The following is a 17,866-nucleotide window of genomic DNA, read 5'->3' on the forward strand; positions in this document are numbered from 1 at the left end:
CATGCCCTGATTCAATCCACTGACAGCACGTCAACCCCTGTATATTAATGAGCTTAAACAGTATTTCATAAGAAACAGAGCTTTCATGGTGTTTTTTCAGATGACCCTTCACAGTTTTGGGAACAAGATCGTCACTACTACAGCCGCTGGGAGTCTTCACGATGGTTATCCCATGTAAGCAAATGTCTTGATGTGGCCCAGAGTGCTGCCACTGCAATTCTCCATCACAACAGCTCAGTCATTCTGCAGGGTCAGTGTCATAAGATGTACCTTCATATCTTGCCATTGTTTGTTAAAAAGCCTGTTTTATGACTAGGTCAGATTGCATATGCTCTATTGAAAAGTTTTAGCAAATGTTCCAGTAAAGATGGGGTTTATGTGTTGGAAGTGAAATGTTTGAGGACAGTATGTGATGTGAGATGGTTTGATCGAGTAAGTAATGAAAGGGTAATGGGGATGTGTGGAAATAAAAAGTGTGATTGAAAGAGCTGAAGAGGGTCAGATAGTTCAGCACCTCCTTTAGTCTGGACATATTGAGGGAATGAGTGAGGAAAGATGACAAAGAGGATATATGTGTCAGAGGTGGAGGAAACAAGAAGCAGGAGTTAAAATTGGAGTTGGAAGGATGGAATGAAAAAGATTTTGAGCAATTGGGTCCTGAACATACAGGAGGGTGAAAGGCTTACAAGGAATAGAGTGAATTGGAATGATTTGGTATATCAGGGTCGACGTGCTGTCAGTGGACTGAACCAGGGCATGGGAAGCGTTTAGGGTAAACCATGGAAATGTGTCTGGGGCCTGGATGTGGATAGGGAGCTGTAATTTAGGTACATTACACATGGCAGCTAGAGGATGAGTGTGAACAAATGTGGCCTTTTTGTCTTTTTGCTGGCGCTACCTTTTGGGGGGGGGCTATTTCCAGTGTGGCAGGGTAGCAACAGGAATGGATGAAGGTAAGCAAGTATGAATATGTACATGTGTATATATGTATATGTGTATGTATATTTATGTATATGAGTGTGTATGGGTGTTTATGTATATATATGAGTGTATGGGCCATTCTTTGTCTGTTTCCTGGCGCTTCGTCGCTGAAGCAACAAACAGCGATTAAGTATGATAATGATGATAATATTTTCTTTATTTTCATACTGTTCTCCATTTCCTGTGTTAGTGAGGTAGCGTTAAGAACAGAGGAATGAGTCTTTAAGGGAGTATCCTCACTTGGCCCCCTTCTCTGTTCCTTCTTTTGGAAAATTATAAATAAGAGGGGAGGATTTCCAGATCCCCGCTCCCTTTCCTTTTAGTCACCTTCTACGACATGCAGGGAATACATGGGAAGTATTCTTTCTCCCCTATCCCCAGGGATGGTATTCCAGACCCACGCTCCCTTTCCTTTTAGTCGCCTTCTACGACATGCAGGGAATACATGGGAAGTATTCTTTCTCCCCTATCCCCAGGGATGATATTGCAGTGGAGTGACTGTGTTGTTGACTGGTTGGTAAGGTTATTTAATGTATGTATGATTCATGGTGAGGTACCTGAGGATTGGCGGAATGCTTGCATACTGCCATTGTACAAAGGCAGAGGGGACAAAGGTAAGCGCTCAAATTACAGGGGTATAAGTTTGTTGAGTATTCCTGGTAAATTATGTGGGAGGGTATTGATTGAGAGGGTGAAGGCATGTACAGAGCATCAGATTGGGGAAGCTAGCAGTGTGGTTTCAGAAGTGGTAGAGGATGTGTGGATCAGGTGTTTGCTTTGAAGAATGTATGTGAGAAATGCTTAGAAAAGCGAATGGATATGTATGTAGCATTTATGGATCTGGAGAAGGCATATGATAGAGATGCGCTGTGGAAGGTATTAAGAATATATGGTATGGGAGGCAAGTTGTTAGAAGCAGTGAAAAGTTTTTATCGAGGATGTAAGGCATGTGTATGTGTAGGAAGAGAGGAAACTGATCGGTTCTCAGTGAATGTAGGTTTGCGGCAGGGGTGTGTGATATCTCCATGGTTGTTTAATTTGTTTATGGATGGGGTTGTTAGGGAGGTGAATGCAAGAGTTTTGGAAAGAGGGGCAAGTATGCAGTCTGTTGTGGATGAGAGAGCTTGGGAAGTGAGTCAGTTGTTGTTCGCTGATGATACAGCGCTGATGGCGGATTCATGTGAGAAACTGCAGAAGCTGGTGACTGAGTTTGGTAAGTGTGTGAAAGAAGAAAGTTAAGAGTAAATGTGAATAAGAGCAAGGTTATTACACACAGTAGGGTTGAGGGTCAAGTCAATTGGGAGGTAAGTTTGAATGGAGAAAAGCTGGAGGAAGTGAAGTGTTTTACATATCTGGGAGTGTATCTAGCAGCGGATGGAACCATGGAAGCGGAAGTGAATCATAGGGTGGGGGAGGGGGCGAAAATTCTGGGAGCCTTGAAGAATGTTTGGAAGTCGAGAACATTATCTCGGAAAGCAAAAATGGGTATGTTTGAAGGAATAGTGGTTCCAACAATGTTGTATGGTTGCGAGGCGTGGGCTATGGATAGAGTTGTGCGCAGGAGGGTGGATGTGCTGGAAATGAGATGTTTGAGGACAATGTGTGGTGTGAGGTGGTTTGATCAAGTAAGTAATGTAAGGGTGAGAGAGATGTGTGGAAATAAAAAGAGCGTGGTTGAGAGAGCAGAAGAGGGTGTTTTGAAATGGTTTGGTCACATGGAGAGAATGAGTGGGGAAAGATTGACCAAGAGGATATATGTGTCAGAGGTGGAGGGAACGAGGAGAAGTGGGAGACCAAATTGGAGGTGGAAAGATGGAGTGAAAAAGATTTTGAGTGATCAGGGCCTGAACATGCAGGAGGGCAAAAGGCGTGCAAGGAATAGAGTGAATTGGAACGATGTGGTATACCGGGGTTGACGTGCTGTCAGTGGATTGAACCAGGGCATGTGAAGCATCTGGGGTAAACCATGCAAAGTGTGTGAGGCCTGGATGTGGAAAGGGAGCTGTGGTTTCGGTGCATTATTACATGACAGCTAGAGACTGAGTGTGAACGAATGTGGCCTTTGGTGTTTTTCCTAGCACTACCTCGCACACATGAGGGGGGAGGGGGTTGTTATTCCATGTGTGGCGAGGTGGCGATGGGAACAAATAAAGGCAGACAGTATGAATTATGTACATGTGTATATATGTATATGTCTGTGTGTGTATTATTATTACATGACAGCTAGAGACTGAGTGTGAACGAATGTGGCCTTTGGTGTTTTTCCTAGCACTACCTCGCACACATGAGGGGGGAGGGGGTTGTTATTCCATGTGTGGCGAGGTGGCGATGGGAACAAATAAAGGCAGACAGTATGAATTATGTACATGTGTATATATGTATATGTCTGTGTGTGTTATCCCTGGGGATAGGGGATTAAGAATACTTCCCACGTATTCCCTGCGTGTCGTAGAAGGCTACTAAAAGGGGAGGGAGCGGGGGGCTGGAAATCCTCCCCTCTCGTTTTTTTTTTTTTTTTTTTTTTTTTTCCCAAAAGAAGGAACAGAGAATTGGGCCAGGTGAAGGTATTCCCTCAAAGGCCCAGTCCTCTGTTCTTAACGCTACCTCGCTGATGCGGGAAATGGCGAATAGTTTGAAAGAAAGAAAGAAAAAGTCTGTGTGTGTGTATATATATGTGTACATTGAGATGTATAGGTATGTATATTGTGCATGGGTGGACATGTATGTATATACATGTGTATGCGGGTGGGTTGGGCCATTCTTTCGTCTGTTTCCTTGCGCTACCTCGCTAACGCGGGAGACAGCGACAAAGCAAAATAATAAAATATAAAATAACATATGTATATTTTATTTATTTGTTTATTTATTTATTTTGCATTGTTGCTGTCTCCCGCATTAGCGAGGTAGTGCAAGGAAACAGATGAAAGAATGGCCCATCCCACCCACATACACATGTATATACATACATGTCCACACACGCACATATACATACCTGTGTATACTGTCTGCCCTTATTCATTCCCGTCGCCACCCCACCACAAGTGAAATAACAACCCCCTCCCCCCACATGTGCGTGAGGTAGTGCTAGGAAAAGACAACAAAGGCCAAATTTGTTCACGCTCAGTCTCTAGCTGTCATGTGTAATGCACCGAAACCACAGCTCCCTTTCCACATCCAGACCCCACAGAACTTTCCATGGTTTACCCCAGACGCTTCACATGCCCTGGTTCAATCCATTGACAGCATGTCGACCCTGGTATACCATGTCGTTCCAATTCACTCTATTGCTTGCACGCCTTTCATCCTCCTGCTTGTTCAGGCCCCGATCACTCAAAATCTTTTTCTCTCCATCTTTCCACCTCCAATTTGGTCTTCCACTTCTACTCGTTCCCTCCACCTCTGACACACATATCCTCTTGGTCAATCTTTCCTCACTCATTCTTTCCATGTGACCAAACTATTTCAAAACACCCTCTTCTGCTCTCTCAACCACCCTTTTTTTATTACCACACATCTCTCTTACCCTTTCATTACTTACTCGATCAAACCACCTCACACCACACATTGTCCTCAAACATCTCATTTTCCAGCACAACCACCCTCCTCCACACAATGCTATATATAGCCCATGCCTAGCAGCCATATATCATTTTTGGAACCGCTAATCCTTCAAACATACCCATTTCTGCTTTCCAAGATAATGTTCTCGACTTCCACACATTCTTCAATGCTCCCAGAACTTTCGCCCCCTCCCCCACCCTATGATTCACTTCTGCTTCCATGGTTCCATCCGCTGCCAAATCCACTCCCAGATATCTAAAACACTTCACTTCCTCCAGTTTTTCTCCATTCAAACTTACCTCCCAATTGACTTGTCCCTCAACCCTACTGTACCTAATAACCTTGCTCTTATTCACATTTACTCTCAGCTTTCTTCTCTCACACACTTTACCAAACTCAATCACCAGCTTCTGCAGTTTCTCACCCGAATCAGCCAGCGCTGTATCATCAGTGAAGGACATCTGACTCACTTCCCAAGCTCTCTCATCCACAACAGACTGCATACTTACCCCTCTTTCCAAAACTCTTGCATTCACCTCCCTAACAACCCCATCCATAAACAAATTAAACAACCATGGAGACCTCACGCACCCCTGCCACAAACCAACATTCACTGAGAACCAGTCACTTTCCTCTCTTCCTACACATACACATGCCTTACATCCTTGATAAAAACTTTTTACTGCTTCTAACAACTTGCCTCCCACACCATATATTCTTAATACCTTTCACAGAGCATCTCTATCAACTCTATCATATGCCTTCTCCAGATCCATAAATGCTACATACAAATCCTTTTGCTTTTCTAAGTATTTCTCACATACATTCTTCAAAGCAAACACCTGATCCACACATCATCTACCACTTCTGAAACCACACTGCTCTTCCCCAATCTGATGCTCTGTACATGCCTTCACCCCCTCAGTCAATACCCTCCCATGTAATTTCCCAGGAATACTCAACAAACTTATACCTCTGTAATTTGAGCACTCTCTTTTATCCCCTTTGCCTTTGTACAATGGCAGTATGCAAGCATTCCGCCAATCCTCAGGCACCTCACCATAAGTCATACATACATTAAATAACCTTACCAACCAGTTAACAATACAGTCAGCTCCTTTTTTAATAAATTCCAGCGCAATACCATCCAAACCAGCTGCCTTGCCAGCTTTCATCTTCCGCAAAGCATCTACTACCTCTTCTCTGTTTACCAAATCATTCTCCATAACCCTATCACTTTGCACACCACCTCGACCAAAACACCCTATATCTGCCACTCTGCCATCAAAAACATTCAACAAACCTTCAAAATACTCACTCCATCTCCTTCTCACATCACCACTACCTGTTATCACCTCCCCATTAACCCTCTTCACTGCTGTTCCTATTTGTTCCCTTGTCTTACACACTTTATTTACCTCCTTCCTAAACATCTTTTTATTCTCCCTAAAATTTAATGATACTCTCTCACCCCAGCTCTCATTTGTCCTCTTTTTCACCTCTTGCACTTTTCTCTTGACCTCCTGCCTCTTTCTTTTATACATCTCGCAGTCATTTGCATTATTTCCTTACAAAAATCGTCCAAATGCCTCTCTCTTCTCTTTCACTAATCATCTTACTTCTTCATCCCACCACTCACTACCCTTCTTAATCTGCCCACCTCCCACGCTTCTCATGCCACAAGCATCTTTTGCGCAATCCATCACTGCTTCCCTAAATACATCCCTTTCCTCCCCCACTCCCCTTACGTCCTTTGTTGTCACCTTTTTCCATTCTGTACTCAGTCTCTCCTGGTATTTCCTCACACAAGTCTCCTTCCCAAGCTTACATACTCTCACCACTCTCTTCACCCCAATACTCTCTCTTGTTTTCTGAAAACCTCTACAAATCTTCACATTTCTCTCCACAAGATAATGATAAGACATCCCTCCAGTTGCACCTCTCAGCATATTAACATCCAAAACTCTCTTTTGCGTGCCTATCAATTAATACATAATCCAATAACTCTCTCTAGCCATCTCTCCTACTTACATACATATGCTTATGTATTTCTCTCTTTTTCAACCAGGTATTCCCAATCATCAGTTCTTTTTCAGCACATAAATCTATAAGGTCTTCACCATTTCCATTTTCAACACTGAACACCCCATGTACACCAATTATTCCTTCAACTGCCACATTACTTACCTTTGCATTCAAATCATTCATCACTATAACCCTGTCTCGTGCATCAAAACTACTAACACACTCACTCAGCTGCTCCCAAAACACTTGCCTCTTATGATCTTTCTTCTCATTCCTAGGTGCATATGCACCAATAATCACCTATCTCTCTCCATCCACTTTCAGTTTTACCCACATCAATCTAGAGTTTACTTTCTTACACTCTATCACATACTCCCACCACTCCTGTTTCAGGAGTAGTGCTACTCCTTTCCTTACTCTCATTCTCTCACTAACCCATGACTTTACTCCCAAGACATTCCCAAACCACTCTTCCCCTTTACCCTTGAGCTTTGTTTCACTCAGCCAAAACATCCAGGTTCCTTTCCTCAAACATACTACCTATCTCTCCTTTTTTTTTCATCTTGGTTACATCCACACACATTTAGACACCCCAATTTGAGCCTTCGAGAAGGATGAGCACTCCCCGCGTGACTCCTTCTTCTGTTTCCCCTTTTAGAAAGTCAAAATTCAAGGAGGGGAGGGTTTCTAACCCCCAGCTCCCGTCCCCTTTAGTGTCTTCTACGACACGTGAGGAATGCGTGGGAAGTATTCCTTCTCCCCTATCTCCAGGGATATATATTGACAGCACGTCGACCCTGGTATACCACATTGTTCTATTTCACTCTATTCCTTACACACCTTTCACCCTTCTGTATGTTCAGACCCTGATTGCTCAAAATCTTTTTCACTCCATCCTTCCCCCTCCAATTTGATCTACTGCTTCTCCTCGTTCCCTCTGCCTCTGGCACACATATCCTCTTTGTCAATCTTTCCTCACTCATTCTCTCCATGTGACTAAACCATTTCAACAAACCCTCCTCTGCTCTCTCAACCACACTCTTCTTATTACCACACATCTCTCTTACCCTTTCAATACTTACTTGATCAATCCACCTCACACCACACATTGTCCTCAAACATTTCATTTCCAACACATCCACCCTCCTCCGCATAACCCTATCTATAGCCCATGTCTCAAACTATATAACAACGTTGGAACCACTATTCCTTCAAACATACCCATTTTTGCTCACCGAGATAACGTTCTCACCTTCCACATATTCTTCAACACTCCCAGAACCTTCGCCCCTCCCCACCCTGTGACTCACTTCCTCTTCCATGGTTTCATCCGCTGCTAAATCCACTCTCAGATATCAAAAATACTTCACTTCTTTCAGTTTTTCTTCATTCAAACTTACCTCCCAATTAACTTGTCCCTCAACCCTACTGAACCTAATACCCGTGCTCTTATTCTCATATACTCTCAGCTTTCTTCTTTCACACACTTTACGAAACTCAGTCACCGACCTCTGCAGTTTCTCACCAGAATCAGCCACCATTGCTGTATCATCAGCGAACAACAACTGAGTCACATCTCAAGCTTTCTTATCCACAACAGACTGCATACTTGCCCCTTTCTCCAAAACTCTTGCATTCACCTCCCTAGAAACCCCATCCACAGACAAATTAAATAATCATGGAGACATCATGCACCCCTGCTGCAAACCGACATTCTCTGGGAACCAATCACTTTCCTCTCTTCCTACTTGTACACATGCCTTATATCCTTGGTAAAAACTTTTCACTGCTTCTAGCAACTTGCCTCCTATATCATATACTCTTGATACCTTCCACAGAGTATCTCTATCAACCCCATCATATCCCCTCTCCAGATCCATGACTGCTACATACAAATCCACATGTCTAAGTACTTGTCGCATATATTCTTCACAGCAAACACCTGATCCAAACATCCTCTACCACTTCTGAAACCACACTGCTCTTCCCCAATCTGATGCTCTGTATTTGCCTTTACCCTCTTAATCAATACCCTCCCATATAATTTCCCAGGAATACTCAACAAACTTATACCTCTGTAATTTGAACACTCACCTCTATCCCCTTTGCCTTTGTATAATGGCACTATGCATGCATTCTGCCAACCCTTATGCTCTTCACCATGAAACATACAAACATTGAATATCCTTACCAGCCAGTCAACAATACAGTCACCCCATTTTTTGATAAATTCCACTGCAGTACCATCCAAACCCACCACCTTGCCGGCTTTCATCTTCCACAAAGCTTTCACTGCCTCTTCTCTTTAGTAACCATTCTCCCTGACCCTCTCATTGCACACTACCTTGACCAAAACACTCTTTATCTGCCACTCTATCATCAAACACTTTCAATAAACCTTCAAAATACTCACTTTATTTCCTTCTCACTTCACCACTACTTGTTATTACTTCACCCTCAGCCCCCTTCACCAATGTTCCCATTTGTTCTCTTGTATTACGCCCTTTATTTACCTCCGTGCAAAACATCTTTTTTTTTCTCCCTAGAATTTAATGATACTATCTCACCCCCCAACTCTCATTTGCCCTCTTTTTCACCTCTTGCACCTTTCTCTTGACCTCCTGCCACTTTCTTTTCTACATCTCCCCATCATTTCCACTACTTCCCTGCAAAAATCGTTCAAACGCCTCTCTCTTCTCTTTCACTAACTATCATCCCACCACTCACTACCCTTTCTAATCTGCCCAGCTCCCACTTTTCTCATGCTACAAGCATCTTTTGCGTAAGCCATCACTACTTCCCTAAATACAAATGTGGCAGTTGAGGGTATAATTGTTGTACATGGGATGTTCAGTGTTGTAAATGGATATGGTGAAGAGCTTATAGATTTGTGTGCTGAAAAAGGACTGGTGATTGGGAATACCTGGTTTAAAAAGAGAGATATACATAAGTATCTGTATATAAGTAGGAGAGATGGCCAGAGAGCGTTATTGGATTACATGTTGATTGATAGATGAGTGAAAGAGAGGCAACTGGAGAGATGTCTGATCATTATCTTGTGGAGGCCAAGGTGAACATCTATAGAGATTTTCAGAAAAGAAGAGAGAGTGTTGGGGTGAAAAGAGTGGTGAGAGTAACTGAGCTTGGAAAGGAAAATTGTGTGAAGAAGTACCAGGAGAGATTGAGAGCAGAATGGCAAAAGGTGAGAGTATATATGCATATTGCTATTTATTTATTTATTTGTTATACTTTGTCGCTGTCTCCCACATTAGCGAGGTAGCACAAGGAAACAGATGAAAGAATGGCCCAACCCACCGAAATACACATGAATATACATACACATCCACACACGCACATATACATACCTATATATTTCAACATGTATGTACATACACAGGCATATACATATATACACATGTACATAATTCATACTTGCTGCTTTTATTCATTCCCATCGTTACCCAGCCACACATGAAATGGCAACCCCCCCCCATGTGCGCGAGATAGCACTAGGAAAAGACAACAAAGGCCATGTTCGTTCATACTCAGTCTCTAGCTGTCATGTATGATGCACCGAAACCTCAGCTCCCTTTTCACATCCAGCCTCACAAAACTTTCCATGGTTTATCCCAGATGCTTCACATACCCTGGTTCAATCCATTGACAGCATGTCGACCCGGTATACCACATCATTCCAATTGACTCTATTCCTTGCATGCCTTTCACCCTCCTGCATGTTCAGGCCCCGATCGCTCAAAATCTTTTTCACTATATCCTTCCACCTCAGTTTGGTCTCCCACTTTTTCTTCCTTCCACCTCTGACACATATATCTTCTTTGTCAATCTTTCCTCATTCATTCCCTCCACGTGACCAAACCATTTCAATACACCCTCTTCTGCTCTTTCAACCACACTCTTTTTATTACCACACATCTCTCTTACCCTTTCATTACTTGCTCGATCAAACCACCTCACACCACACATTGTCCCCAAACATATCATATCCAGCACATCCACCCTCCTCTGCACAACACTTATCTATAGCCCATGCCTTGTAACCATATAACATTGTTGGAACCACTATTCCTTCAAACATCCCCAATTTTGCTTTCTGAGATAATGTTCTCGCCTTCCACACATTTTTCAATGTTCCCAGAACTTTCGCCCCCACCCCCACCCTGTGACTCACTTTATCTTCCATGGTTCCATCCGCTGCCAAATCCACTCCCAGATATCTAAAACACTTCACTTCCTCCAGTTTTTCTCCGTTCAATCTTAACTCCCAATTGACTTGTCCCTTAACCCCACTGTACCAAATAACCTTGCTGTTATTCACATCACATTTACTCTCAGCTTTCTTCTTTCACAAACTTTACCAAACTCAGTTGCCAGCTTCTGCAGTTTCTCATCTGAATCAGCCATGAGCACCATATAATCAGCGAACAGCAACTTATTCACTTCCCAAGCCCTCTAATCCACAATAGACTGCATACTTGCCCCTCTCTCCAAAACTCTTGCATTCACCTCCCTAACAACCCCATCCACAAACTGACATTCACTGAAAACCAATCACTTTCCTCTCTTCCTGCCCGTACACATGCCTTACATCCTCGGTAAAAACTTTTCACTGCTTCCAGCAACTTGCCTCCCACTCCATATAGTCTTAATACCTTCCACAGACCATCTCTATCAACTCTATCATATGCCTTCTCCAGATCCATAAATGCTACATACAAATCCATTTGTTTTTCTAAGTATTTCTCACTTAATATTCTTCAAAGCAAACACCTGATCCACACATACTCTACCACTTCTGAAACCACACTGCTCTTCCCCAATCTGATGCTCTGTACATGCCTTCACCCTCTCAATCAATACCCTCCCATGTAGTTTCCCAGGAATACTCAACAAACTTATACCTCTGTAATTTGAACACTCACCTTTCTCCCCTTTACCTCTGTAGAATGGCACTATGCATGCATTCCACTAATCATCAGGCACTTCCCCATGAGCCATACATACATTGAATATCCTCACCAACCAGTCAACAACACAGTCAACCCCTTTTTTAATAAATTCCACTGCAATACCATCCAAACCTGCTGCCTTGCTAGCTTCCATCTCCCACAAAGCTTTCACTACCTCTTCTCTGTTTACCAAGTCATTCTCCCTGACTCTCTCACTTTGCACACCGCCTCGACCAAAACACTCTATATCTGCCACTCTATCAGCTAACACATTCAACAAACCTTCAAAATACTCACTCCTTCTCACTTCACCACTACTTGTTATTACCTCCCCATTAGCCCCCTTCACAAATGTTCCCATTTGTTCTCGTATCTTACACACTTTATTTACCTCCTTGCAAAACATATATTTATTCTCCCTAAAATTTAATGATTCTGTCTCACCCCAACTCTCATTTTCCCTCTTTTTCACCTCTTGCACTTTTATCTTGACCTCCTGCCTCTTTCTTTTATACATGTCCCAGTCATTTGCACTATTTCCCTGCAATAATCGTCCAAATTCCTCTCTCTTCTCTTTCACTGATAATCTTACTTCTTCATCCCACCACTCACTACCCTTTCTAATCTGCCCACCTCCTACGCTTCTCATGCCACAAGCATCTTTTGCGCAAGCCATCACTTCTTTCTTAGATACATCCCATTCCTCCCCCACTCCCCTTACGTCCTTTGCTCTCACCATTTTCCATTTTGCAGTCAGTCTGTCCTGGTACTTCCTTACACAAGTCTCCTTCCCAAGCTCACTTACTCTCACCACTCTCTTCACCCCAACATTCTGCTTTTCTGAAAACTTCTACAAATCTTCACCTTCGCGTCCACAAGAATATGATCAGACATCCCTCCAGTTGCACCACTCAGCACATTAACATCCAAAAGTCTCTTTCCCGCGCCTATGAATTAACATGTAATCCAATATCGCTCTCTGGCCATCTCTCCTTCTTACATATGTATATTTATGTATATTTCTCTTTTTAAACTAGGTATTCCCAATTACCAGGTATTCAGCACACAAATCTACAAGCTCTTCACCATTTCCATTTACACCACTGAACACCCCATGTACACCAATTATTCCCTCAACTGCCACATTACTCACCTTTACATTCAAATCACCCATAACTATAACCCAGTCTCATGCATCAAAACTGCTAACACTCATTCAGCTGCTTCCAAAACACTTGCCCCTCATGGTCTTTCTTCTCATGCCCGGGTGCTTAGGCCCCAATAATCACCCATCTCTCTACATCCACTTTCAGCTTTACCCATATCAATCTAGAGTTTACTTTCTTACACTATCGCATACTCCCACAACTCCTGTTTCAGGAGTAGTGCTACTCCTTCCCTTGCTCTTGTCCTCTCACCAACCCCTGTCTTTACTCCCAAAACATTCCCAAACCACTCTTCCCCTTTACCCTTGAGCTTCGTTTTACTCAGAGCGAAAACATCTAGATTCCTTTCCTCAAACATACTACCTATCTCTCCTTTTTTCTCATCTTGGTTACATCCACACACATTTAGACACCCCAGTGTGAGCCTTCAAGGAGGATGAGTGCTCCCCACATGACTCCTTCTGTTTCACCTTATAGAAAGTTGAAATGCAAGGAATGTGTGGGAAGTATTCTTTCTCCGCTATCCACTGGGATATATATATATATATATATATATATCTTTTTTCTTTCAAAAAATATTCGCCATTTCCCGCATTAGCGAGGTAGCGTTAAGAACAGAGAACTGGACCTTTGAGGGAATATCCTCACCTGGCCCCCTTCTCTGTTCCTTCTTTTGGAAAATTAAAAAAAAAATAATGAGAGGGGAGGATTTCCAGCCCCCCGCTCCCTCCCCTTTTAGTTGCCTTCTACAACACACAGGGAATACGCGGGAAGTATTCTTTCTCCGCTATCCTCAGGGATATATATATATATATATATATATATATATATATATATATATATATATATATATATATATATATATATATATATTTTTTTTGCCGCTGTCTCCCGTGTTTGTGAGGTAGCGCAAGGAAACAGACGAAAGAAATGGCCCAACCCACCCCATACACATGTATATACATACACGTCCACACACGCAAATATACATACCTACACAGCTTTCCATGGTTTACCCCAAACGCTTCACATGCCCTGATTCAATCCACTGACAGCACGTCAACCCCGGTATACCACATCGATCCAATTCACTCTATTCCTTGCCCTCCTTTCACCCTCCTGCATGTTCAGGTCCCGATCACACAAAATCTTTTTCACTCCATCTTTCCACCTCCAATTTGGTCTCCCACTTCTCCTCGTTCCCTCCACCTCCGACACATATATCCTCTTTGTCAATCTTTCGTCACTCATTCTCTCCATTTGCCCAAACCAATTTCAAAACACCCTCTTCTGCTCTCTCAATCACGCTCTTTTTATTTCCACACATCTCTCTTACCCTTACGTTACTTACTCGATCAAACCACCTCACACCACACACTGTCCTCAAACATCTCATTTCCGGCACATCCATCCTCCTGCGCACAACTCTATCCATAGCCCACGCCTTGCAACCATACAACAATGTTGGAACCACTATTCCTTCAAACATACCCATTTTTGCTTTCCGAGATAATGTTCTCGACTTCCACACCTTCTTCAAGGCTCCCAGAATTTTTGCCCCCTCCCCCACCCTATGATCCACTTCCGCTTCCATGGTTCCATCCACTGCCAGATGCACTCCCAGATATCTAAAACACTTTACTTCCTCCAGTTTTTCTCCATTCAAACTTACCTCCCAACTGACTTGACCCTCAACCCTACTGTACCTAATAACCTTGCTCTTATTCACATTTACTCTTAACTTTCTTCTTTCACACATTTTACCAAACTCAGTCACCAGCTTCTGCAGTTTCTCACATGAATCAGCCACCAGCGCTGTATCATCAGCGAACAACAACTGTTTTGAAATGGTTTGGGCACATGGAGAGAATGAGTGAGGAAAGATTGACCAAGAGGATATATGTGTCGGAGGTGGAGGGAACGAGGAGAAGTGGGAGACCAAATTAGAGGTGGAAAGATGGAGTGAAAAAGATTTTGAGTGATCGGGGCCTGAACATGCAGGAGGGTGAAAGGAGGGCAAGGAATAGAGTGAATTGGATCGATGTGGTATACCAGGGTTGACGTGCTGTCAGTGGATTGAATCAGGGCATGTGAAGCGTCTGGGGTAAACCATGGAAAGCTGTGTAGGTATTTATATTTGCGTGTGTGGACGTATGTATATACATGTGTATGGGGGTGGGTTAGGCCATTTCTTTCGTCTGTTTCCTTGTGCTACCTTGCAAACGCGGGAAACAGCGACAAAAAATATATATATATATATATATATATATATATATATATATATATATATATATATATATATATATATATATATATATATATATTATATATATATATATATATATATATATATATATATATATATATATATATATATATATATATATATATATTTATATATATATATATATATATATATATATATATATATATATATATATATATATATATATATATATATATATATATATTTTTTTTATATATATATATATATATATATATATATATATATATATATATATATATATATATATATATATATATATATTTTATCCCTGGGGATAGGGGAGAAAGAATACTTCCCATGTATTCCCTGCGTGTCGTAGAAGGCGACTAAAAGGGGAGGGAGCGGGCGGCTGGAAATCCTCCCCTCTCTTTTTTTTTTTTAATTTTCCAAAAGAGGGAACAGAGAACGAGGCCGGGTGAGGATATTCCCTCCGAGGCCCAGTCCTCTGTTCTTAACGCTACCTTGCTAACGCGGGAAATGGCGAATAGTTTGAAAGAAAAGAAAAATATATATATATATATATATATATATATATATATATATATATATATATATATATATTATTATTATACTTTGTCGCTGTCTCCTGCGTTTGCGAGGTAGCGCAAGGAAACAGACGAAAGAAATGGCCCAACCCCCCCCCATACACATGTATATACATACGTCCACACACGCAAATATACATACCTACACAGCTTTCCATGGTTTACCCCAGACGCTTCACATGCCCTGCTTCAATCCACTGACAGCACGTCAACCCCGGTATACCACATCGCTCCAATTCACTCTATTCCTTGCCCTCCTTTCACCCTCCTGCATGTTCAGGCCCCGATCACACAAAATCTTTTTCACTCCATCTTTCCACCTCCAATTTGGTCTCCCTCTTCTTCTTGTTCCCTCCACCTCCGACACATATATCCTCTTGGTCAATCTTTCCTCACTCATCCTCTCCATGTGCCCAAACCACTTCAAAACACCCTCTTCTGCTCTCTCAACCACGCTCTTTTTATTTCCACACATCTCTCTTACCCTTACGTTACTCACTCGATCAAACCACCTCACACCACACATTGTCCTCACACTTCTCATTTCCAGCACATCCATCCTCCTGCGCACAACTCTATCCATAGCCCACGCCTCGCAACCATACAACATTGTTGGAACCACTATTCCTTCAAACATACCCATTTTTGCTTTCCGAGATAATGTTCTCGACTTCCACACGTTCTTCAAGGCCCCCAGGATTTTCGCCCCCTCCCCCGCCCTATGATCCACTTCCGCTTCCATGGTTCCATTCGCTGCCAGATCCACTCCCAGATATCTAAAACACTTCACTTCCTCCAGTTTTTCTCCATTCAAACTCACCTCCCAATTGACTTGACCCTCAACCCTACTGTACCTAATAACCTTGCTCTTATTCACATTTACTCTTAACTTTCTTCTTCCACACACTTTTCCAAACTCAGTCACCAGCTTCTGCAGTTTCTCACATGAATCAGCCACCAGCGCTGTATCATCAGCGAACAAGAACTGACTCACTTCCCAAGCTCTCTCATCCCCAACAGACTTCATACTTGCCCCTCTTTCCAAAACTCTTGCATTTACCTCCCTAACAACCCCATCCATAAACAAATTAAACAACCATGGAGACATCACACATATATATATATATATATATATATATATATATATATATATATATATATATATATATATATATATTTTTATTATTTTGCTTTGTTGCTGTCTCCCGCGTTTGCGAGGTAGCGCAAGGAAACAGATGAAAGAAATGGCCCAACCCACCCCCATACACATGTATATACATAGACGTCCCCACACACGCAAATATACATACCCATACATCTCAATATACACATATATATACACACACAGACATATACATATATACACATGCACACAATTCACACTGTCTGCCTTTATTCATTTCCATCGCCACCTCGCCACCCATGGAACAACATCCCCCTCCCCCCTCATGTGTGCGAGGTAGCACTAGGAAAAAGATATATATATATATATATATATATATATATATATATATATATATATATATATATATATATATATATATTATATTATTATATTATACTTTGTCGCTGTCTCCCGCGTTTGCAAGGTAGCGCAAGGAAACAGACGAAAGAAATGGCCCAACCCCCCCCCATACACATGTATATACATACGTCCACACACGCAAATATACATACCTACACAGCTTTCCATGGTTTACCCCAGACGCTTCACATGCCTTGCTTCAATCCACTGACAGCACGTCAACCCCGGTATACCACATCGCTCCAATTCACTCTATTCCTTGCCCTCCTTTCACCCTCCTGCATGTTCAGGCCCCGATCACACAAAATCTTTTTCACTCCATCTTTCCACCTCCAATTTGGTCTCCCTCTTCTCCTTGTTCCCTCCACCTCCGACACATATATCCTCTTGGTCAATCTTTCCTCACTCATCCTCTCCATGTGCCCAAACCACTTCAAAACACCCTCTTCTGCTCTCTCAACCACGCTCTTTTTATTTCCACACATCTCTCTTACCCTTACGTTACTCACTCGATCAAACCACCTCACACCACACATTGTCCTCAAACATCTCATTTCCAGCACATCCATCCTCCTGCGCACAACTCTATCCATAGCCCACGCCTCGCAACCATACAACATTGTTGGAACCACTATTCCTTCAAACATACCCATTTTTGCTTTCCATTAATGTTCTCGACTTCCACACATTCTTCAAGGCCCCCAGGATTTTCGCCCCCTCCCCCACCCTATGATCCACTTCCGCTTCCATGGTTCCATCCGCTGCCAGATCCACTCCCAGATATCTAAAACACTTCACTTCCTCCAGTT

At 42.3% G+C, this 17,866-nt stretch overlaps 1 protein-coding gene across 3 annotated transcripts in view; it reads left to right on the top strand.

Annotated features, from left to right (window-relative positions):
- The window catches only part of LOC139759945 (myotubularin-related protein 10-B), a 213,650-nt gene that overhangs the window by 169,943 nt on the left and 25,841 nt on the right, over nucleotides 1-17,866 (top strand). For all 3 annotated transcript variants that reach the window (XM_071682651.1, XM_071682737.1, XM_071682806.1), the window contains one exon: nucleotides 101-250. In XM_071682651.1, coding sequence (XP_071538752.1) covers nucleotides 101-250 — 150 coding nt within the window. The remainder of the gene's footprint in view (nucleotides 1-100; nucleotides 251-17,866) is intronic.

Source organism: Panulirus ornatus, chromosome 1, assembly GCF_036320965.1.
Source record: "Panulirus ornatus isolate Po-2019 chromosome 1, ASM3632096v1, whole genome shotgun sequence".
Lineage (NCBI taxonomy): Eukaryota > Metazoa > Arthropoda > Malacostraca > Decapoda > Palinuridae > Panulirus > Panulirus ornatus.